This window comes from Dicentrarchus labrax, unplaced genomic scaffold, assembly GCF_905237075.1.
Source record: "Dicentrarchus labrax unplaced genomic scaffold, dlabrax2021, whole genome shotgun sequence".
Lineage (NCBI taxonomy): Eukaryota > Metazoa > Chordata > Actinopteri > Moronidae > Dicentrarchus > Dicentrarchus labrax.
The window spans coordinates 19,344,207-19,368,503 of record NW_026136708.1 but is presented as its reverse complement, the minus strand read 5'-3'; the positions used below and the strand labels follow the sequence as shown (position 1 = coordinate 19,368,503).

General features: G+C 40.2%; 3 protein-coding genes across 3 annotated transcripts; 1 reads left to right on the top strand and 2 right to left on the bottom strand.

Annotated features, from left to right (window-relative positions):
- On the bottom strand, positions 1–12,166 carry ndufaf7 (NADH:ubiquinone oxidoreductase complex assembly factor 7). The gene is made up of 10 exons (XM_051408415.1): positions 11,782–12,166; positions 10,668–10,828; positions 9,160–9,240; positions 8,503–8,613; positions 7,785–7,998; positions 7,019–7,077; positions 6,188–6,301; positions 2,147–2,290; positions 667–840; positions 1–504 (listed from the first exon to the last, which is right to left on the bottom strand). The coding sequence occupies exons 1-10, from the start codon at positions 11,858–11,860 to the stop codon at positions 283–285; spliced, it is 1,359 nt and encodes a 452-aa protein (XP_051264375.1). The 5' UTR covers positions 11,861–12,166; the 3' UTR covers positions 1–282.
- A 364-nt stretch (positions 12,167–12,530) lies between these two features.
- On the top strand, positions 12,531–21,790 carry cebpz (CCAAT enhancer binding protein zeta). Its single transcript, XM_051408402.1, has 17 exons — positions 12,531–12,783; positions 13,474–14,984; positions 15,137–15,368; positions 15,508–15,673; positions 16,000–16,088; positions 16,603–16,656; positions 16,838–16,940; positions 17,130–17,189; positions 17,323–17,389; positions 17,607–17,713; positions 17,967–18,027; positions 18,175–18,371; positions 18,527–18,562; positions 18,897–18,992; positions 19,125–19,192; positions 19,678–19,759; positions 21,083–21,790. Exons 1-17 carry the CDS (start codon positions 12,577–12,579, stop codon positions 21,241–21,243), a joined length of 3,297 nt encoding a protein of 1,098 aa, XP_051264362.1. The 5' UTR covers positions 12,531–12,576; the 3' UTR covers positions 21,244–21,790.
- Positions 20,027–23,827, bottom strand: LOC127368032 (protein CEBPZOS). Its single transcript, XM_051408439.1, has 4 exons — positions 23,665–23,827; positions 22,809–22,926; positions 22,671–22,715; positions 20,027–21,370 (listed from the first exon to the last, which is right to left on the bottom strand). Exons 2-4 carry the CDS (start codon positions 22,924–22,926, stop codon positions 21,288–21,290), a joined length of 246 nt encoding a protein of 81 aa, XP_051264399.1. The 5' UTR covers positions 23,665–23,827; the 3' UTR covers positions 20,027–21,287.
- Between the last annotated feature and the right edge of the window lie 470 nt (positions 23,828–24,297).

Here is a 24,297-nt window from a genome sequence, read left to right as displayed (position 1 = left end):
AAAAATACACAAATGTTTTATTTTTTTCTTTTTTAGCTCAAAATCTCTTTATAGTTCACTTCATGTTTCACATATAAACCTGTTACGGCAAGTTTCTTCTTTTTCTCTACATTAGAGACACTCTCGTCCTTCTGCACGAATACGGTGGGTTTTTTTAACGTCAGCTGTAAAAACAGAATCGTCCGATGAACATGATCTTCTGAAATATCCTGTAACGTCTGCCCGAGCTACAAAACCTCTCTAGAAATGTCCGGACTGTTGATTGAAGTCTCCAAAGCCCCCTCAGGAGAAGCTGAGCTCTGTGAATCCGGCCACAGGCAGCGGTGCGGGGCTCTTCTTGTCCATGTTCAGCCCCTGTACCGTCTTGGGTCTGGCCAGCCGGCTGTGCTGCAGCAGGCTGAAGAAATGGAAGCGGTCGCCCATCTCGGTGGGGTTGGTCAGCATGTTGTAGCTGCTGATCAGCTGCTTCCTGGTGGACGCGTCGCTGCAGTTCCTCAGAAGAACCTGAAGAGAACAGCAGGGGAGTTAAAACATCTGAAAGGTTTCTGAACTCCTCCACCAGGGTGCCCAGGTGGTCATAATCTTCTGACTGTGTGGATAAATAATCATTAAATTATGATATCTTAAAACAATCATTGTCTCCTCCTCCACCGGTGTCAGACTCACCTGCATTCGGGAGTCAATACCCATGTTTTTCAGGAACGTCCTCTGAGAGATGGGTCCCACACAGGCCACGTCCCGTCCTGCTATCCTCCGCAGGTAGTTGAAGTCCACGTCGGCGGTGAGGTCAGCCGAGCCGGGGGAGGACAGGACGTCGTGGAGCTGGTGATCTTTAAAACCCTGATGAATAAAAAATAAAATAACAACTAAAGTAGAGCCTCAGATGTTTTCATTTTCTCTCGGTTTGGAAAAGAACAGATTCAACGTCAGTCTGCTGTTCGTTTCAGTTCTCTGAGCTCAGAAACCCACACATGTGATTAAAGCACCATCACATAAATGCAACAGGTTTTATGGCCATTACATATATTCCCATTATTATATTTAGCATCAACAATTCTGCAGAAAATGGCAGTACGGATGTAGAAAATAATTTCCCGTCTTGAGGATATTCAGAACTGATTCAGAATTAGTTAAATTCAAGTTCAAAAGTTTAAATTTATGATATGAAAACTGAGAAAATGAAAATGTCAGAGGCAGAAGAGGAGTCGGGGAAGAGGAGCAGCGAGCCCATCGACCCTGGTTTCCTCTCCGCCTGCAGCCCATGCTTCCTACATCTGTTTCCTTCAACTGTAACTGAAAAGAGGGTCTGACAAAATGTCCTTGCTGACCGAAAATGCCCTCACTTTAAAGTCCGACTGGTTTGTTATGATGTCTAATATGTTCAGTTTTTATTGACACTGTCATAAAGGTGATAATTCAATCATATGTTTTTATGGTGTTGTACTGGACTGCATTCAATGATGATTCTAATATTCTGCCCTCTCGCTTGTATGTAAATAGGAAGGACAAAAAATTAGAAGCTCAATATATGAGATAAAATATATAATCTCTCAATATAATGTCCTGGAAATAATCTGTTATTCTGGATTGTTTTTGTATTTTAGGCCCTCACTCAGCTAATCTACGTAAACCTGGGTACATATTTTGTTTGAAACTTGACTGTTGGTTGGATATACTATATGACACTTCAAAACAGCGTTACCAGAAGCGAAGTGGAACTGACTTGCAGTGGTCTTTTCGGGATCTAGTCTATTTTTTCCAAAGCTGTGAGCGAAATTCTCTTATCTACATGCATTCAGCCTATTAATGGGTGGTTGCTGTGGTTGATAAATACATATGAAGATGATTTATACGTGCAATTAACTATTTAACTTTCTAGAAGCTCAATTTACTGTAAAATAATATAAATTCTACTTGGTTCAAACTGTTACTTATGGGCCACATTAATGTAGTCTGTGCTCTCAGTATTGTTAAGAAAAACTGCTGGAAAAGAAAGAAAAATGTGTTTAAAATAAACATTTCTGACATTATGAGCTTCTTAAACATACCTGTTATGAGCCGAGCTGTGGTATTGGGCTACACTAGATTGTACAGGTGTCCCTAATAAGGTGGCCACTGAGTGTAAAGTGTTACTTTCTAATCTTACTCTGAACGTGTCCATCTTGGTCCCATTGTGGCCGTAGTCGGCGATCAGCGCTGCGCCGCCGTCTCCTGCGATGCGCTGGGCTATCTGGTGAATGATGACTCCGCCCTCCGCACACACCTCCACGTGACTCCGCCTTTCATCTGCCTGACACACACACACACACACACACACACACACACACACACACACACACACACACACACACACACACACACACACACACACACACACACACACACACACACACACACACACACACACACACACACATTTAAATTATTTGCCTTTTTATGCTGTTTTTGTGAGTGATTTCCTACTAGGGCTGCACAATATGGTAAAAACATCATATTGCCATTATTTTTCACAGATATTCAGATTTCATTATGATTCATGATTAGGTGGAATGATCTTTTTATGTATCCAAACTGTACTTTTCACTGAAAAAGCTATTAAAATGTGTTGGGGTCCGTAGAAAACAAACAGGAGAACAAGACTTGTAGACCAGGGCATCTCTTCAGGACAAGAGAAGTTCATTATGATGCTGTTTGTCAGGACACTAACTCTTTTCTGAGTGAACTTTTCCTCGTTTATTGTTACCACATCACATACTAATGCCTCTTTGGATCTAGAAACCAGTTAAAACGGCCCATTGTTTAAACCTTTAAACACAGACGACCTCAGTTTCGACATTAATCCTTTTTTCCTGCAAACTTACTTTCTAAAGTTTCACGTTTTTTTGTCTGGTTTGATGATACGGAGGCTGAACTCTGAGCTCCAGCCCCTCAAACTAGATTTAAGAGCAGGTTCTTCATCCAAACAGACTGATGAGGATGATGATGATGATGTCAGGCCTCTGGCAGGATGTTCAAAGTGTCTGAAGTGAGCCAGAGAGGCCAAATCAAACAGGCTGTGAATGTATAGCTGGTATAAATGTGGGCAATAAAAACCAGATGGAGGCTATAAAACAAACCGCTAAGAGTTTATCTGAGGAGTTCATTTCCACAGTGTTTAAAAGATTAAAGACATTCTTCATTCTGTACTTTAAAGTTAAAATTATACAGCTCTTATGAGCGCTCTCGAGTTAAGTTAAAACCGCCTCTACGTTTGTATTTCTAGGTTGTTGTATTTTTTTTTTATGAGCGAGTACACCTTCTTGACACTTCAACAGGACAAGAAAGACAATAATTACAACATTACAACAAGACACCTTGAATAACATTAAAAAGAAACTAATAAAAAACAAAACAACTGCTGTTAAATTACTGTTTTTATCTATGGAGTCTGGTGGCAAGCGATAGTGATGTTATGGCTGTTTCTGGTAAAACAAAAAGGATCTTTACTTTAGTCCCCAAGGATTAGCAAACGTTAGCTACGTGGCAGCCTTCGCGGTCTGTTCACGGCTATTTTCTCATCTAAATGTGAATTATGTCAACTGTTGTTGGAACAGCGGAAAGACTCAGCGGTGAGTTCCTGCTCGAGGTTGAATGAAGTGTGTTTTATGATCTGTGAGGTAGAATTGTTGGAGTCTGGTGGCCTGTAACGCTTGCTTGTTTGTGTTGCTCTGAGATGTTGTGCTCTAATGCGACATATAGTCGTACAGAGCACCTTTAACATTGGGGATGATGATGCCGAGGCAGGTTTCCTAATCCGCCCAGTCCAGATCCATTAGCTTACATCAGCTCAGGTCTTACTCACAATCATGTAGCATGTGCATATGTACTTTGGAATCAGGTTATTAATCTATTATTCTATTATTCATGTACTCTTTAATGGGAGTCTGTGGGGCACCTAGCCCATTATCAAGTCTATGAGAGCTGAGGCTGCACTCTCCATTGATATTAAGTCCAGGAAGTCCAGCCAGTTATGTATATTAACGCAGTCCAAGGTTTGTAGAAGTCCTCTTTACAAAGAGGAAGTACGTTGTGTCATTCTTGCGTGTATATTTTCCGTCCTATATCCCATTATGCAACATGACATTTAGAAATAAGAAAACTCATTATATCCTGTAAAACTACAACAACCGAGCCAATTCAGAACTATTTTAAACATATACGGTCTAATATAAGCGCTGTGTATGACATTCATTTAAATAATTTTATATCTTACACAGTTGGACATAAATATTGAATGCTTTGGTATTGAGTCCCATTGATCTACAGTAAGTGGGTCAACTAATGTCTTGCTCTCACTGTAATTTGGAGATAGTGCTGTGAGGAAGAGATAGGGATAGACTGTAGCAGCATCCCTTAATTTGCCATCGTAACAATTTAAGATCTCAATGTGATACCCTTTGCTGTGAGATTATTTAAGATAGATCTCAGCTGTACAAATGCAGAAACTTTCAGGCCAAGCTGCATTTTCAGCTCATGGAATAGTAGAACATCTTCATCCCTGGTAACCGGTCCAATCTGAGTAATATTTTGGTGTTTTCAAGGACATTTTCTTTGTATTTCAGTATAATTCTTCATCTACACTGGAATTCAGTTTTATAACACCGGTACAAAAGGTCTGAACAAGGAGCTCTAAAAAGAAATATCTGAATATAACTTTTATCTGAATCATTTTTCACAGATTTATTAAAAAAAAAAAAAAGTCATTTGAAGACATGAGGTGATAGAAAAAGGGTCAACATTTTTGATAATCAGCTGTTGAAATGTGAGGATTTGGCACTTTAATCTTTTTTATATCTTTGTAAATTGAATATCTTGAGTTTACACTGTTGGTCAGACATAACAAGAAATCTGAGTGAGTCACTTTTAATATTTTCTTTATTCTTATTTATTTCCTGACATTCGATTGACTGAATGATTGTTAAAAAATAATTATAATCTTTGTCAGTTTTGACAAATGTGTTCCTTTTCTAACAATGTAATGAGACAGAATTCAAAATGTCCAACATGCTCCTATATATATATCTCAATTTAATTTATTCTTTACTCCTCTCAGCTCCTGAATGTGCGTTTGTTTCCCACTCATCATCCATAACGCTGATCATCTGTTCTTTGTGCGAAAATAAAACAACACAAACTAAACTTCTGAGCTCGAGTGAGTCATGTATTTGTTTCGGGCCAGTGGACGTCCTCATTAGTCAAGTGTGCCCCAGTGAGCTCTGACAAACCTCCACATGCTTCTGGTTTTAATGGGCGCTGCGGCAATTACCGAAAAACAAGTAGGCACTTGACTAATTGAAAATACAGTAAGTGTGGGTATTTGGGACGGACGGCCTGGATTCTGATTGTTGATTCTCTTCCTATTTCAGAATCTTGCTCTTATTTGATTAGGCAGAGTTATTCTACAGAGGCTGTATTGTGATATTTAAACAGTCAGTTATAGGTCACATGTTCCCTGAGTGTGACTTGTGCAAGGAAACGTCAATCAAAGGCGAATCAGTGAATATCTCCTCCTGGTTCGCTAGAAAATAGGAAAATAGGAATCATTGTGTTTCTGTTACCTTAGAATGAGCCGTTTCTATCTACAGAGGAAGTGGGTCCTCTTCTATGGAGCCATGTTTCTACAGTAGCCCAGAATGGACAAACCAAACACTGGCTCTAGGTTTTCACAGCCACTGTAGATTCTCCTTTGAGTCAAAAGGGTCTCGGTTGGTAGCAATCTGCAATCTCACCACTAGATGCCACTAATCCCAGACACTGGTCCTTCACCTGGAGGCGTCCTGGTTGATCAGCCACTTTTTCATATTTCGGGGTGTAATGAACATGTTGCTGGATGCTAGAAGAACCTTAAAACGTTGTTAAAAGTTCATTCTAGAGCTTGGAAAGCTGTTCTGGAGCTTTCGATCGTATCACACAGTCTTCATCAACGGATGAGGTTTGGACTTAAGGAGTTCATTCTCGACCTCGGAAACAAGACGAGAAATCCTTCAACCTGCTCAGAAAAATTTACATCTACGATGCTGTGACAGTTGAGCAACTCTCCGCTGAGGAAGACGTGGTCGAAAGCTAAAGAACAGCCACTAAAGGGCCCTGTGGTGAGACTGCTGTTGCTCCAGGTGAGTCACAAAAACCGAGCCGCCCGGGTACTGACCTGTATGAGCACAGACGAGGCCGGAGTGGGAGACGGCGCCACGACAAACCTCAGCTGGTCCGGCTTCTCTGGGTCGATGTCCACCATGACCTCCCTCCAGCCTTTCTCCGTCCTCTACCCAAAACAAACAAACATAAACGTATACAGGCCGCTGTGTACAAAACACCCGAGAGCGGTTTCTTTGTATGAGGGCCGCTGAAGGTTGCACTAAAGACTCCAAAACACCACAAAAAAACACGCGTGGGAGATATGAGAGCAGCTACCAGGACATCTGTCTGTCTGAAGGGTTTTTTCTTTATATACAAATAAGTTTAAAAAAGACAGAAAAAGAACATTTCTTTAAAGCTGCCAGTTTCTTACAGGTTTTAAAAGTCAAACTTAATTCAACGTGTGACAAACAAACTATAAAAATATCAATAAAATTCTTTTTTTTTCATCCTATCACACAAGAAAATCATATGGAGATGCAAAATTATTATTTTTTCTTTCTTTAAGTGGTCCGTTTGGACACAATTCAGTGTGGAAACAGATATAATAAAAACCCAGCTGTTCAGAAATTCACACTGAAACAAATGCAGCTACAGCCTGCTGATACTGTAAATCATTTTAATATTTCTCTATATATTGTTACACGAGGGGTTGGACTTGACACCATCTGGTGGTAGTATAATACAATAACACTATGGTACAACAACCCAGAGCGGCTGAGATGAATGGGCGGAAAGCTGAACACAATCTTCACCAGAACATTTTTATTTTTTCTACAAACACATATTAATAAAAGGAGATATGATCACACAAGGATTATACACCCAGTGGCTTTAAACTAACCTGAAACTTGTGGATCGGCAGCGCGTCGAAGAACTCGTGAGCGTAAAAGATGCTGAATCCTGTGAGAAGAAGACAGAAACTGACTGTGAGATAATTCACCCAATGACTAAAACAAATACATTTTTACTTCCTTATGGCGTGAATAAAAATACTCTAAACAGGATCCCAGGTCCCACGCACCCACTGGTGCTCCCTGTGGGTAAAAAGACTCATTTTAAAAATGAAAAAATAGTCGGGACACCTCATGAAGAGCAAGAGTGTCGACGTGTGTTGGTGTATTTTTATAACTTTCTATTAAAAGGATTTAACGTCACTGATTTAGCATTTAAAAAAGTCTGGAAATTGATGCAGCAGAACCAGAGATATTGTCTATTTTATTCCACACATTCTTCTTCCTTGTCAAAACCTGCCGCGCACATTACCCACAATGCAACTCGACTGCTAACAGCTCAGGCGTTGATGCTAGTAGTGGCTAATGTAGGCTGGAGCCTCTAGCACGCAGCAGCTACAGAGGTTTAGTAAGATCACTTCTTTTTAACTCCACGCCAACAGACACTTGTCGTCTTCAACCAACGCTGACTCGAGTGACATCACTTGAGGACATTTATCAGCCTTCACGCAGCTCTCTCTGGAAGCACTGACGGTTGAGCATGAACATAACTTCTTACGTGTTACATTACTTGTATTAAGTCTTCTGTCCCAAGCTTGACAGATAAAATCTGCCCGATAAAGATTCACTCTTTCCGCAGTCTCTGCTTCGGTGTACCTGTGGGGACGTCGGCTAAGCGGCGGTACCAGGACACCGGCAGCCCGGCAGCAGTTTCACCGCGGCGGTAGACCGGCTCATCCTCTGCGTCTGCCTCCTGGCTGCAGTTCCCGGTCAGAATCTGGGCCTGGAGACGACTCAGAGTCGGACTCACCTCGACCAGGTGGAGAGACACCGAGGCCTTGCCGAGCACGGGCCGCAACTGACTGAACACCTGCACAGAAAAATAACACAATTACTGAAATATAGCTGCAGCGATTAATCGGTTAATCGACTCACCAACTATTTTGATAATCAATTAACTATTTTGAGCCATTTTTAAGAAAACAAGTGCAAATTTTCTGATTCCAGCTTCTCAAATGTGAATATTTTCTGGTTTCTTTAGTCCTCTGTGACAGTGACTTTTGGTTGTGGACGAAACGAGACATTTGAGAACGTCACCGTGGTCTTTGGGAAACAGTGAACGACATTTTTCACCATTTCACTACCCTCATGTTTGTATAGTAAATGTAAAGCTACAGCCAGAGATATGCTATGTGCTACGCTCATTAAGGACCGGACTCAAGGTAGTCGGCTGCATGAAAACAACCTCAAACTTCTAAAGTGACAAAAAGGGAACCCATTTCTAAAACCTCCTGACTTTCCAGCTGTCTAACAGATCTAATGATATTCCCTGATCAGCATGAAGTCCTGCTGCTGTACTAAATCAAGTTCGTACCCTGAGGATGTCGCTGGCCAACGATCCCTTTCCAGGTCCGAGCTCGACCAGCTTCAGCTGTTTGGGTTGACCTGCTCCCATCCACTCGCTGATGATCCACACACCGATCAGCTGGAACAGGAAATACATTCGAACACTTCAAACAAAACAAACAAACCTCATCTAACTGAGAAGAAATATTCCTATTTTCAAACTTTGTTATTCGGCTCTCCTGCTAAAAGACGTAAAATGTGTCTTTTGGGATTTTCAGGATGCAGTTGGACAAACAGAATTACGTCTGAAACAGTTGTATGATTTGAGAGTGTGATGTTTAATCAATCAGCTTAAGGAGTGTTTTTTTTATTTTTTTATTAATGATCAAGCAAAGAAAAAGATCTGATGCTGGAATTTATATTGCCCAGGTTTTGAAGTAAATCCAGGATTTCCATGTGTTTGAGGGAATCTTTAAGCTTGAATCTTGAAGCTGAAACAGCTGATATTTAACAACCATTAACAGTAACTAACAGTAATGTAGCTGAAACTGAAGTCACTGTAGATGAGGTGGAGGGTCGGGTGGATACAAAATGTAAAATAAAGCATTTCATCTCAAATAAACCGAGAAAGAGGACACACTCATCAGATCAAACTGTGTATCAGAGTGTGTGGAATTTAACTCACCTCTCCAAATATCTGACTGATTTCTGGTGATGTGATAAAATCTCCTTCAGGTCCCAGCATGTTGTTCCTCACATAATAACCCTGAAAGAGAACACTAATCAGTCTGGATGAAGGACGATGAGACAGTTAGAGTATGTTAGATAAGCCATTTTACACAAATCAGATCATCAGATCTTTAATCGGCCCCAAATCCCTCACCAAAACCACAGACAGTTTCCACCTCACCATTGACAACTCCACCCTGTCTCCATCCCCCCGCAGTCGCAACCTCGGAGTCATCTTTGACAATAACCTCTCCTTTGAACATCACATAAACCAAATCACCAGAACTGCCTTCTTTCATCTCAAGAACATCGCCCGTCTTCGCCCATCACTCTCCTTCTCTGCTGCTCTCCACGCCTTCATCACCTCCAGAATCGACTACTGCAACAGCATCCTGTACGGCACACCCTCCAAAACTCTACTCCGCTGCACGTATGCTCACCCACGCCCGCACCCGTGATCACATCACTCCCGTCCTCCAGAACCTCCACTGGCTCCCAGTTCCACAGCGCATACAGTTCAAAATCCTCCTCCTCACACACAAAGCCCTCCATAACCAGGCGGCTCCTTCCTGCCTCACTGACCTGCTCCATCGCCACAATCCATCCCACAGCCTCCGCTCATCTGACGCAAACCTCCTGACTCCACCACCCCGGACCAAGCACCGAACCTGGGGCGACAGAGGGTTCTCTGTAGCTGCCCCCTCCCTCTGGATCTCTCTCCCCAAACCCATCCGTGACTGTACCGACCCTCCAACATTCAAATCACTGACAAAAACTCACCTTTTTAAAATGGCTTTTAAAATCTAGCTCAGTCTAAAGTGTTTTTAACGTATGTAATGTACTGTTTTATATTGTTTTACTGATTGATGTTCTTGTATTCTTCTTATATTATATTGTACAGTGTCTTTGAGTATTCAGAAAAGCGCTTTTTAAATAAAATGTATTATTATTATTATCATCATCAGACCGAGATCAATTATTGGCTTTTAAAAACGGTTGTTTTTAATCAGAAAAAAAGAGTCAATAGTTGAATCAATATTTTCATCAGGATGCTATGTGGCTATGTGATTTGTATGGTGATTGTTGCTATGTGGTTAACGGGTGGTTGCTAGGGATGGAAATTATTATTATTACTTTTCAAAATAAAAGTAACAAAAGTGCTTCACAATAAAAGCAACTAAATATCAGGCTGAGGATAGTAGTGACTAAGGAGAAAGACTGGTTGTCTCTGTCGCCCCCCAGTGGCCAAACACAACAACGACAGAGGGGGGAAACTGATTTATACTATACATTTGTATTTCAGTGTTATTGCAAAATAAAAGTAAGAACATTAATTAATTTAAATGCGGGTCAAAGAATTAACAACATTTTAACTTTATAAGATATTTTAACTGATTCAGGACCTGCAGACAGTCTGGTTGTTGTTATAATAATACTGTCAATGGTTTACTGATCATCACTTACTGTCACAGGGTTGGTGAGCACCTCTCTCATGTACTCTGCCACTGTAATCGGACCTGTGGCTTTTATTTTGGAGGTCAGGTGTCGCAGCATGGAGGGCCGGGGCTTTTCCTCTTCTGTTGGAGGGCTGCAGAAGAGTCTGGTCTGGGCTGCTCGCCATCGCACTGTTAAACACAAACATTGAAAACAATTAAAAACACTTTTCTTGATTAAGATGTTCAGTAGTTTACAGACACTGATCACTCTAATAATAAAGGAAACTTATTTATTCACACATGATCTGTTCAGATAGTTTAAAACTGACGTTGCAAAGTTGTGTGGTGTTTCTTTTTTTTTTTTTTTAAGAGTCATGCTCCTGGCACAATGGATTTTAATGTTCTGATTAAATGTTTTAATTTACACATAATAGAGTTAAAATCAATTTATAGTTCAGAAACTAAAAAATAAAAACTAGTAAACAAAAACAATACAATTATTACAATTACACCAGATAGACTTTATTAATCCCCAGAGGGAAACTGGGTCGTCATAGCAGCCAGGTACATTAAAATACAATAAATAGAATAAAATACAACAATAGAATAAAATACTTAGATAGAAAAGATAAAAAAAAGATAAATAGGTAGATAAGGTGCAAAGAGTTGTAGTTGTTGATGGTGGTAATAGTACTGATGACATGATGGTAGTGTTATTGATAATAACAGTATATAATGACAATATTAATAATAATATAATAATAATATGTATATATAATATGATGACTGAACAGATACACATAGATATTTTACATTAATATTGTAAACATGTGGCATATATTCAACACTACTCAATAATAAGGGATGCACCTAGGAAACAAACCAACAAACTATGATATATTATATATATTATATACTATAATGTGAAATACAAACCACAAAACAGATCCTATCACCCAGAAAAACATGCAAACATCTGATGACATTTAGGATTCACAGCATGAACAGTGTCACATAACACCAGGGATGTTTTCCTTGCAGTTTAAGTGGAATATTCTTAACTTCGGGGTGTGTTTGCACGTTTAATTTAGATTAGATAAAGTCAGATCAGTGTGTTTATAATCGGATGTGTCTGCTCTCACCTGCTGCTGATGGACGGACAGGATGAATGGAGACTCTGTGGATGAGCTGCTGAGTCCTGACACCCACACAAACCCTCATCCTGCTGTGTGTTCACCCTGAAGCACAACTATAAACGCCTCGGTGACATTATTTTGAGTCTAATGTGAAGTTCAAACCACATGGACCAACTCTCTGCTCGCTGACAGGACGGCGGCCGGCAGGGTCACGTTAGTCGCGTTAGTCACGTTAAGTTAAATAACGTCTTGTTATTCGGGTACAAATGATAGAAATGTTTTAAAATGTTAGTTTGTGTCTGTCGGTCGTTTGAAAGCAGCTAAAAGTTGCAGAGTCCTTTGTGCTAACGCTAAGTGGTAACACACCGCAGTGACAAATACAACATCCGGCTAGGTTTCACAATAAAAGTTACACAATAACACATATTTTATTTTTTTATATGTTTATTGTGCCGAATAATAATATTTATAACTCATTTTAAATCAATTTAAATCTGAAACACGGTACTTTTTTTTGTTTTAAATCACATTTTAACTATTTGTTAACAGTTTTAATTTTTTAAGGATATCATTTTTTAACACTATCATGTAATATGTGTGTAATTTAAGAATAGAATTACGATACAAATTCACTTTATAGCCTTAAACACTTAAATTAAACAAGTTGATTTTCCGTCTTTCTACAAGAAAATGCTCCCTTTCGCCAGACTATATTATTTTGAAAAGCTACTCAGTGAAGACACGCGGAAGTGACGTCGCCTTCCACATCCGGGTCACCGCGTCCTCATGCTGTAAGCAAGCATGGCTGCGAAAAACAAGCACCGTAAAAAACCCAGAGCGACCAGCAAAGTGACATTTCAGCCCCAAGAAGACGACATGGAGGCTGAGAACGGCGGCGGGGAGGAAGACGGAGATTCCGCCGCCGAGGAAGGTGAAGCCAGAGCGAAGAAAGGAGAAGTAGAAGAAGAGTTCAGCCTGGATGAGGTTTTACGGCTGGGAGGAACACAGGTGAGTTTACCAGATAAAACCTCAAAGTTGATGAATTAAACCGGTTTGTTTTAAAGTGTGAGACTGTCATATTATTCCAATTTAACTATCTAATAAACGCGAAGTAACGTCAGCGTCAACTAGCGTCAGTTTTCGTGTGTTTGAAAGGTTAACTGGGTTTTATTTTTGCTGCCAATATCCTTTTATAACCACAAAGTAACCAGGACTGCAACTAGGGACTGTGTTTATTAATTAATCTGATTATCTATTAATATTGTAGTCAGTAAAATGACAGAACATAGTGAAGTTCAGCACAAGTTCCCAGAGCCCAATGATCATTTATATTAATATAAAACATCATTTGAGGACCAGAGTAATGCTTGATATTGTTTGTTGATGATTATTACATTTTCAGAATACCAGTTCTCTATCAGTTGATTAAACACTAATGTTTAAAATTATATTATAAATTGTAAAATGTCAGAAAATAGTGAAAACGTGTCCGACCAATAGTACAAAACCCAAAAATACAATTGAAAACTCAAATCAATGCAAATAATTGCCAAGTAACTTCTTCGCCCAACGTTTTTTCAATTAACAAAACATCCCAAACTTTACTCAAATACCAGCTTTCTTTTTTAGACTTATTTTGTTCAGACATTTATCATTTGAGAGCTGTTTTCTTATGTTCTTCTTCTTGTCCCTCTGTAGGCCGACTACATCCTGCTTGCCGGCCTGAACGACTCCAACGAGCTCGTCGACGGAGGAAAGAAAGGAGCCATAGACGACCTGGAGGAGGGCGAGCTCGAGAAATTCATCACCAAACTGGGCATCAAGGCGTACGCCGGACTGCAGGTCATCGCGGACGAGCCCGAGGGCGACGCTGCAGACGCCGGCGAGAAGGAAAGTAAAAAGGCCAAAGCCAAGAAAGCTTCAGCCGAGGAACCAGCGTCCAGCTCTCAGCAGCAAGTAATCAACAACCAGACGGCGGCGGACAAACAGACGGCGAAGAAAAAGAAGAAAGATGCTCAGACGACCGCCGGGAAAAAGGCCAAACAGAACATAAATGTGTTTGAGTTTCAGCAGAGGCAGGTCCTGCTGATCAAACCTGGAGGGAAGTGGTTCGACCTGGACTACACCGCCGAGGGCTCGTCCACCGAGCAGGATCCCTCACTGGTGTCCCAGTACAAGGCGCTCGCTCAGCAGCTCTTCGAGGCCGAGGTGGCGCTCTACAAGAGCAAGAAGAACCTGCAGAAAGGAGCCAACTCCAACTGGATGAAGTCGGTCGTCTCCTCCGGCGTGTTGGCGGACAGGATGGCAGCCATGACGGTTCTGATCCAGGACGCTCCGGTGCATACGCTGGAGCACGTTGAGAACTTGGTGTCCATGGTGAAGAAGAAGGGCAGCCGGCGGATGGGTCTCATGGCTCTGGACACACTGCGAGAGCTACTGCTGTCCGACCTTCTCCCGGAGCAGAGGAAGCTCCGCCACTTCGCCCAGCACCCGTTCGACCAGCTGGAAGAGAAGGCCAGTGGCAACCGTGACGCCCGCGACCGCCGCCTCGTCCTCTGGTACTTTGAGCACCAGCTGAAGCACAATGTGGCCGAGTTTGTGATGGCTCTGGACACAGTGGCTCACGACACGGTGGCGGCCACCAAGGCGAAGGCGCTGGCCACCGCCCACGAGATGCTGTGCAACCGTCCGGAGCAGGAGAGGGCGCTGCTGATCCAGGTCGTCAACAAGCTCGGAGACCCCGAGTACAAGACGGCGGCCAAAGCGTCGCACCTGCTGGAGACGCTGCTGCACAAACACTCCAACATGAAGGCGGTGGTGTGCTGCGAGGTGGAGCGGCTCATGTTCCGGCCCAACATCAGCCCGAAGGCGCAGTACTACGCCGTCTGCTTCCTCAGCCAGGTGATGCTGAGCCACGACGAGGCCGAGCTCGCCACCAAACTCATCACCATCTACTTCTCGTTCTTCCGCGCCTGCGTCAAGAAGAAGGACATCGAGTCGAAGATGCTGAGCGCGCTGCTGTCGGGCGTGAACAGGGCGTATCCCTACGCCGGCACTGGGGACGATAAGGTGAAGGAGCAGCTGGACACGCTGTTCAAAGTGGTTCACGTGGTGAAGTTCAACACCGCCGTGCAGGCGCTCATGCTGCTCTTCCAGGTGATGGACTCCCAGCAGACCGTCTCTGACCGGTACTACGTCGCTCTGTACAGGTAAAAACATCCTCACCTGTCAGCTCGTCCCAGCCTTCATCTCATCAGTAACTACGTTTGCATTTTCACTGACCATTAAAGCTCCAGATCCCAAATGGAATATAATATTCACAGGTAATCTAAATGTTGACTTTTCTTCTTCTTCTCTGCAGGAAGTTGCTGGACCCCGGGCTGTCGTCGTCCTCCCGGCAGAGCATGTTCCTCAACCTGCTGTACAAGTCTCTGAAGGCCGACATCGTGCTGCGGCGGGTCAAGGCCTTCGTGAAGCGGCTGCTGCAGGTCAGCGCCGAGCAGAACGCCAGCTTCGCCTGCGGAGCGCTCTTCCTGGTGTCGGAGGTCATGAAGGCCAAACCGGGCCTCAAGATGCTGCTGCAGGAGGGCGGGGTAAGAAGGTCCCAACGTACCGGCGCCAATAACTCATCAGAGCGTTCATTTGAGACGTTAGTGTTGGAACTGAGAGCTTGAACTCTGTTTTTAGCTTTTCTTCTCATGTGTCTTCTATCTGTCTTCTGTGTGTATTCAGGGCGGCGAGGAAGAGGAGTTCAAAGACCTCGCTGAGGAGAAAGATGATGATGATGATGATGAAGAGGAGCGCTTTGTGGATGCCGACAAACTGGAGGAAGGAGCGAGTGTAGAGACAGTGGAGGCAAAGCCCGCAGCATCATGGGTACATCACCAGAACCTGGAAGGTGTGTGAGCAGCTCTGAGAGTTTTTGTTTTGTTGTTGTTTGTTCAGTCACAGACAGTTATGTAATATAATAGATGAGAATCAAAGTACAGATTTTTTCAAAGATTTCAAATGATGACATTAGTGTTTTTAAAATGTAAAATTAGGATTTTTTTCTTAAAATTACTATTTCCGCTGTCGCATTGAGAGTCACAGCTTGGTTGTAGTTTTCCATTAACATTAACATTTTAAAGATACAGTACCAGCAGATACATTATATAGCTTTGTTCCATGTTGTTTCCATTCTCTTTTGAATATTGATTTTTGTTTTCCCTTCTTGTTTTCCAGGAGGGAAGAGCGTGCAGAACTACGACCCGCTGCACAGAAACCCGTTATTCTGCGGCGCCGACCACACGACTTTATGGGAACTACAGAGGGTGAGAAACAAACAAACAAACAAACAAATCTTTTATCGCTTTTAATTTGCTGTAGTTTGATCATTGTACTGTTTTGGTATCCAGTGGCCAAAAGCCCTAAAACAAGAATCCTGTGATAAATCCTGCCCTTCATGAAGCTTATAATGTTCAGTTTGTGTTATAACATTTTAGAAGATGTATTCTTGTGAACATTATCGGGTTACCATCGCTGCTCTCTGATGAGCCGGGCAGGATGGGCCTACTTTGAATGGTGCACAATAGACCTTTTTAAATGCATAAAAACATGTAAAAATACAATAAAATATGAAGGCAACATTTTAAAATAATTGGCTATCATATAGTTGAAACCCCCAATATGATAATATGGCCTTACTATAAATAGAAAGAACAGGAAATGTTTTCTTTGACAATCATAAATAGTTTAGTTATCTGTCGGCAGGGATTAAACCTTAAAAGACGTTTCTGATCTCATCTGAACACTTGTTGAATGTTTCTTCTGTTTGTGTGTCTGCAGCTCTCCCTGCACTTCCACCCCTCAGTGTCCCTGTTTGCCAAAACTCTCCTGCAGGTAAAACTTTACAGCAAACCGTTTCATCGCATGTAAACAAAGAGCTTCTGTATCTGTGGAGCTGGTGGATGGAACATTTCTGCATCCATTTTCTCTTCACTTTGCTTCACACCGTTTTTGGGTGGATGTTTGTTTCCTCTGTAAACATGCTGTATGGTAATCAGAAGTGTTGTTTCCACAGGGAGGGTCCATCCAGTACTCAGGCGACCCTCTGCAGGACTTCACCCTCATCAGATTCTTGGATCGATTCGTCTTCAGGAACCCCAAACAGCTGAAGGGAAAACGTAATTAACACAGAAAACATAACCGATTAAAACACATTACAGCAGAAGAGACAGTATCTGACAGTATTTACAGTGTATATTAATGTTCAACTACAGAATAATAATTCATATCTGACAGAAATCTATGAATCCAGTCATCAGATAAAGAAAAAAAACATAATTTCTGCTTTGATATCTTTATTTTCTTAGAAAACACAGACACTGCAGCGCTGCAGCCCAAACAGAGGTCGACTGTCAACTCTTTATCAGGTGAGGTTCAACAAAAAAGTCAGTCTTTTTTTGGGTTGATTGAATATCTTATCGTTACATTAAAGGTCTCCATCTCCACTTTGTTTTTAAATTGTTATTTCAGTGAAGTGAACTTGTTTTCTGTCTCTGTCAGTGAACTGTGAGGAGTTTCTGGCTAAAGAAGAGAGTCAGATCCCCGTGGAAGAAATCTTCTTCCATCGGTGAGTTCAAAGCGATTCTATAAAGAGAGAAAAAAATGTATTCCTCAAATTATTTCTTTGTCTTAATACAAACACAACAAAACTAGTTTGTGCCCACAGCGTGGTCTGCATTGTCTCAGAACATTCGAATACGTTACAATAGGCCATACGGCATACAGAATGTGTCAACGGGTCGATGCCGTTTTAAGTCAGTTTGTGATTTTTATTCTTTCGACAGTTTCTTCAAGAAGCGGCAGCAGGAGAAGAATCTTCGTCGGCCGCGAGGAGACGGCGACAACGAGAGCGTGGAGGATGTGGACGATGACGAGTTTGAGAAAATACTCGGTGAGTCGACGGAACAGGTTCAACTTTCAGTTCATGTTTGCTGACTTTAGCTCCCAGAGTGTATCATGTTTTAAAAAGTTTAATACTGTTGTACTTTTACTTTGAAATTCAAGGATCCATTTTTTTTTACTGACAGTATTTTAGTTTGTTTTCAGCAGAAAATCAAACTTGTTGTGCTTGTTGTAAAGCTCTTCTGTTCTTTTTTAATGAAATCTAACTCATCTGTAACTTTATAACTTGTTTTTTTAAACAGATTCTTGTGAGGGAGACTCTTACTTCACTGATCTGCCAGTAGATGATCTGGACTTTGCAGGGTGAGCAGACCAGTTCTCAGCTTTATTGTTGTTTGTTCTATGAAAATCTGAAGTGGCTCAGACGTCCAACATTTGGTGAAAAATGAGTTCCTCAGCCTCCGAAAGAGAGTTTGCAGTGTGTTGATTGACTCCCTCCATGTTTGTCAGAAATGTGAAGAGTAAAAAAGGAAAGAAGAAAGCGGAGGACTCCGACTCGGACATGGACGACTCGGACATGGACGACCTGGACGACGAGGAGGTGTCTCTGGGCAGCATGGACGAGGAGGACTTCGGTGATGAGCTGGAGGATGAAGGAGGGATGTTCATGGATGCTGACGGAGGCGGAGATGAAGATGACGATGAAGGTAGACAACATTGAGTCCAAATGGCGTCTTTTATCTTTGTCTTTCATGTTTTGTGTCAAGAGTTTGTGGAGTTCATTAGTATTTCTTAAAAGGATAGCCATTTAAATATCTTAATTTCTTAAAATTGATCTGCCCTTTTGTGTGTCTTCTTTCAGTTCCAGAGCTGGAGGATGACGACGCTGCATTTGGTGGTGAGTTCACAGACAAACCTTCATCACAGTTTGATCCCGTTACACAGATAGGATCATATACACATACATTATATAATAGTCACAAAGTAGGCCTTTTAAATACAACATACAGATGTCTGTGCGCACACAAATAATGAAAACTATCACCATTAAGAAGACTTGTTGGTAAAACCACATCAATGCACCAAACTACATTTTCATATGAACATCATATAAATATAGAAAGATTAACATTTAAATAAGAAGCCTTTGTTGTCATATCTGTAAGACAAATGTGTTACTGAGTTGAAGAAAAGCTTCAATAAAGACATAAAACCTTTTGATCTATCTGCAGATTCAGACGATGAGATGGAAGCTCCAGATATAACTCCACGTACCAGGAAGGGGAAAAGGAAATCCTCAGAGGAACTCGACTTCGGTGGATCTTTAGGTTTGTTTATTATTTATCTTTATCCCCACTAATTAATACCTTTTATTAGAATGTAGTAATCTTCCTGCTTTTGTGACCATTTTGAAAACTTCCCGCTGCTGTCGTGTTATTGATCACTGCTCCTTCTCACAGGTTCCAAACAGGGGAAGAAGAAGAAGAAAGGAAAGAAAGACGCAGCCGTGTTTGCTTCGGCTGAAGAGGTGAGAAGATAAAAATACATTGTTTTTATAATTTGTTTTTAAATTGAAATAGTACAACTAAGAAATACCTTGAAAGTTTAAAGGCTTCTGGAAAAATATCTGAATGAAGATTTGATGGAAACCAGGAGGAACAAACGCAGAGCAGAATAATCTCTTACCTGTAATCAGTCTCTGCTTCAGTCTCTGCACACACTGTAGTTGCTGTCAGGTGAAAACCTTGTATCTCCCAATGGTGACATTTATGCCGTCAAACAACTTAAAGCATAACTTGCTTCTTCTTGGTTTTAGGACTGCAGCTAATGATTATTTCCACCATCAGTTATTCTGCCAATTATCTTATGAATCTTTTTGTCTTTTAAAAAAAACCCACATAAAACCCTCAATAAATAGCAAAACTCTGTCATTCAGCCAAAACACAGCTGACGTTTACTGAAGAGTTAACATTTTGGAGGTTTCTGATTTTTGTGTGGTTTGTTATTTTTCAGTTTGGCTCTCTGTTGGATGAGAACGCCGGCTCCAAGTTTGACAACATCGGGCTGAACGCCATGGCCAACACTGACAAAGCGGGTAGGTACACCAAGAACATCAGCAGACACCAAATAAGACATAAAATACAGCCCCTTATAATATGTCTGATAACACAACTTTATATTAAGTCTTTTGTATTTCTACAATAATTCTACAAATAATTAAATAAAAATAGAAAAAAGTACCTTTTTGTGTATAAAAAGAATGAATGTTTTGAGAAGGTTCATTTATATTTGTTTACAGCCAGTGGATCTGAAAAAGTTATGAGCATCATGTTTTATTAAAAATATGAGATGAAGCCAGAAATCAACAGGAAGGTTTTTTTATTCAGTTTGCTGGATACCAGCCAGGTTTAATAACTTCTCCACAGAGACAAAATCTCTCAGATTTCCAACAGTTTGCCATAAAATGACTCACTTTTTATAAATAAAGTCATTTAGAAAGTCTTAATGGATTCATACTTGAAGGAGCCTCATTGTCATATTTCTGTCTGTTGTGATTATTGGTCATGATAACGTTTTTACTCTCCAGCTCTGTTGTTAAAAGACAAACGAACACTCACTTGAACTGAAATCTGAACGTATCAGACTTCAAGTAAAGGCTTAAGGGTTAAAACATTGCAGTCAAACACAAATAAGACAAATATAACTCCTCCTGTAGGACAACCATAAGTAGAGGCTGCTGTTGGAACCGACGTCTTAATAGGAGAAGTTATAATTCTGGATAAATACTGTACATTAAACGGCTTATAGTATAGTTAAAAGCCATTTATTAAATATTCATACAGAGTTTAAATATCCTAAGTAAGGGCTCTTAAAGTGTTTTAATGTTTATCCAATTCAGAAACAGAATATCTTCTCTCATTTGCACACACAAATCTGTTCAGTGTTTACTTTTTACCCAAAATGAGATTCTTTCTTTTAAACTGAAGTCTACTGGAAATCTTTTGGAGGCTTTCCCTCCTTTTAACGTTGTTCCTGTTGTAGTCCATGTTTTCCCTAAATCTCTCCAACAGAGATGGTGAGAGAAACGTTATCATGACCAATCAGTCAAAATGGACTAAAATACGAGAATAAGACAAATACTGGAGCTTCCCTTTAGATACATTCTCTACAATAAGTCTGGTGATATTTTATGTTTCTTATCGTAAACAAATCCCATAAAAACAACAACTAACAAGCCTTCGTCTGTGCCGTAGAGGCGGTTTAAACTTCTTCTCTTTTCATGAGATTTGTTGACCATAAGAAAGATATTCAGTCACTCCTCATCGTTTGAATCGTTTCCTCGCGTCATCCTGAACACTGGAGGCAGGAAGTGATGCCGACTTGTCTCCTCTAACATATACCCTGTTTGTCCCTGCAGGCCTGAAGCAGCTGAAGTGGGAGGCTCAGCGAGACGACTGGATGCAGGGCCGTGACGTGAAGACGCTGCGCAGGAAGAAGGCGATGTTCAACAAGAAGAAGGTGTTCGGCCGAGCGAGGACGGCAGGGAAGACGTTCGGGAACAAGAAGAGGAAGAAGTAGCGGCTGCTGTCCGTTTGTTGTTGATTGTTAACTGACTGACAGCTTCAGTCCTCTTTGGCCGACCAGGCTTCGTGGTCTTTCTCCCGGATGCCGTAGACCCCCGCCCACTCGTTGGACTGGTAGTAAACTGGTTGGAAACAGACGAGGAACTGGTTTTCAGACGGAGTCGGCTGATTAAAGACACACGCTGTCTGACTTTTCTCTCATTAACAGGACGAAATATGATCTGAAGAGGAGCCGTGTTTAGTGTTTTTTTTTTTTTTGTACAACTAAAGACTTTGGTATACGGGACATTGCGTTGGCATGGTTACGCATTTCTGTCTGCAGATGATTATGTATACATTTAACAATTTTAATACAAAACAGATTTTCCTGTATCTATTTTAACTCTGTACAGAGTTCATATTCATTCTGCCCCTGTGTTATATGACGACATGCATCAAACATTAAAGTTAGTTTCTGATGCAGTTTGTTTATAAGAGTAATTATGTAAACAAATGCCCATATTTTCAGTTCTGATCAATTAAACACTTTGGTCTTTTCTCTATCTGTGACTAATTATTTTGTGCTTTAGTTAAAACTACTCCCAGCTGTCTCTTTGTGAAGGTTGAAATGTGACTTAACATATATGCAATGTGGAGTTTTTCATCAGAACGATCAATTACGTAGAATAATTAGTTATAATCACAAAAATGACGTAAAGCACCCTGATGTTTGGGCTCCCCTTCAAAATAAAACTTTTTTTTGTCACAAATGTAAACTTAGATTAATACTGATGTACAAAAATATTGTGGAATTTAAATCTGTAGAAGCTCCACACCTTACAGATAAACATATTTATATTAGAGCTAAACAGATGAATCAAATAGTTGACTATTAATTACTGTAGAACTGGCAGAAATTAACTGTCTCCAGCATCTCAAATGTGAATATTTTGCTGCTATTCTTTGTTTTCTGTGATAATAAACAGACTAACTTTGAGTTTTCAACTGTTGGTTAATCAAAACAAGACTTTTAAGGATATCACTTCGTTCTCTGGGAACTTGCGATGGGTAATTTTGCATTATTTTCTCATATTTTCTCATATTTTTAATCATCAGTTGCAGACTTGTTTATACATTACTGCTGTGAAAGTCAATGATGGCAGGGAAACTACCTGGAGGATCATCTATAGTTTTTAAGAATTACGTAGAGCGACAGCATCCTGAGAGATTATTAAACTTCACACACTATAAATTAATTAACAGAAGCTCACGGCTAAATTAATTAGATCTGTTCAAAACAACAACGTGACTCACAATAAATCCATTACATTTAAATAACTGGATTATTGATTAAAAAAACCATCTGATATATTGTATTAAATGTCCAACATCAACACCTTGTAGCCCTAAATTTAGTTTAATAGAGGACAAATATCTGCTCACCTTCCAGCACTGATGGAAACCGCCTGTTCACGGTGTTCCTGAAATCTGCAAGTGGGGGAATAAAAACATTTTTAGAAGATATAAAGTCAGTGAACACAGGTTTAAGCGTTTGTCTGTCACTGATTACTTTACTGATACCTCGACTGTTGTTCATCATGTGAAACAGACCGTACGCCCCGAACACACCCAGAAGCTCCAGAGCGATCACTCCCTTCATGAGTTTCTTGGCCAGAGGTTCCAGAGGTTTGGGAGACATCTGAGGAGACATCAACACATTCATTCATTCATTCATTCATTCATTCATTCATTTTCAGGACGCTTTTGAAAGCTAACAAAGAGTTAAACTTGTTTGTGAGAGATAATCAGACTGATTATCTTGTGTCATCATTTTCAGAGGAAGTAATTTCTACCAAAGCAAATTATAAATAAATGAATTATAAAAAAAGTGAATAAATATATATATTTGATTATAATGGCTGACAGTGAGGTCTGTGGGCACCCTTTATAATGTCTGATTCTTTTCAGTCTTTTATCCTTTTGTAAAGAGAAATCAGTGCAGATTTTAAAAAGCATCATAAACAATTATTTTATTCATTCTTCAATCTTATTTTATTATAAATCATTTTATGTTCTACTGAATGTGCCTCTCTCACTGGAACCTAACTCATGTAAAACACCCAGTAACTTAGTTTGAAAGGTTTATAATTCATTTTACTGTGATTATAATTATTATTATTATTATTATTATTATTATTATTATTAGTCCTGAATCTACAGTCAGTAATTAATAGTTTTCAGGTTGTTGAGCACAAACATTAATCTATTTCACTATTAATCAAACAACATTCAGACAAACTGTGACTTTAATCACGAAAAACAAATAAATAAAATAACATTATTTATTCTCTTCACAGTTTCGGGACACAACATAATATAATAATAAACATTAAAGCGAACAGATCCTAAAACGTCTCTTTAACTTTTATTAACTTACCTTCACATCCGCGGTTCAGGAAACAGCTTAAAGAGTGTTTAAGGATGAATTCAGATTATAAATGTTGTTAAAATAAAACATCAAACACTCTTTGTCCTTGTGTTGCACAAGCAAAGCTAACAGGGTACTACTTCCTGGTACGGAAGCTCGGTTGGTACAAACCACTGCAGCGACAAAACGCGACTTTTTCACTTATACAGTAATTAAAATGACTTTTAATAGCCGGATAGCTGTACGTTATTAGTACTATTACTACTACTTGTATTTTCTAATGTGCTACTGGAAGTTTATTTTATTTTAAAAATAATTAAAATATTATTTTACAAGAATTCAGTGGTCTCATTTTTTTTAAATATTAAATTTTACAGTGGCACACTCCTGACTCCTTAATATTACAAGTGAAAGAGTTTAGGTGTTGAACATTTATACTGTGTCATATACATTAAAAATCTCCATAATGAAAGGAATCAGGATGAGAAATAAATAAATAAATAAATAAATAAATAAATAAATAAATAAAGTCAAAGTTTGTGGGGTGATAGGGAAAGGCAATAGAACAGTAACAAAACAAATGAATAAATATGTGGGTGATAATTCATAATTGGCTGAAACAATGCAATTTATTGAGCTATT

Excerpts from the sequence above, each read along its gene's own strand:
- ndufaf7 (XM_051408415.1), bottom strand. The coding sequence starts at position 11,860 with ATGAGGGTTTGTGTGGGTGTCAGGACTCAGCAGCTCATCCACAGAGTC. Across the intron at positions 10,829-11,781 it reads TGTCCGTCCATCAGCAGCAG|TGCGATGGCGAGCAGCCCAG; the intron begins GTGAGAGCAGAC and ends TGTGTTTAACAG. Across the intron at positions 7,999-8,502 it reads TGGCCAGCGACATCCTCAGG|GTGTTCAGTCAGTTGCGGCC; the intron begins GTACGAACTTGA and ends TTTTCTGTGCAG.
- cebpz (XM_051408402.1), top strand. The coding sequence starts at position 12,577 with ATGGCTGCGAAAAACAAGCACCGTAAAAAACCCAGAGCGACCAGCAAA. Across the intron at positions 18,563-18,896 it reads TGACGACGCTGCATTTGGTG|ATTCAGACGATGAGATGGAA; the intron begins GTGAGTTCACAG and ends ATCTATCTGCAG. Across the intron at positions 19,193-19,677 it reads TGTTTGCTTCGGCTGAAGAG|TTTGGCTCTCTGTTGGATGA; the intron begins GTGAGAAGATAA and ends GTTATTTTTCAG.
- LOC127368032 (XM_051408439.1), bottom strand. The coding sequence starts at position 22,926 with ATGTCTCCCAAACCTCTGGAACCTCTGGCCAAGAAACTCATGAAGGGA. Across the intron at positions 22,716-22,808 it reads CATGATGAACAACAGTCGAG|ATTTCAGGAACACCGTGAAC; the intron begins GTATCAGTAAAG and ends CCCCACTTGCAG. Across the intron at positions 21,371-22,670 it reads GTTTCCATCAGTGCTGGAAG|TTTACTACCAGTCCAACGAG; the intron begins GTGAGCAGATAT and ends GTTTCCAACCAG.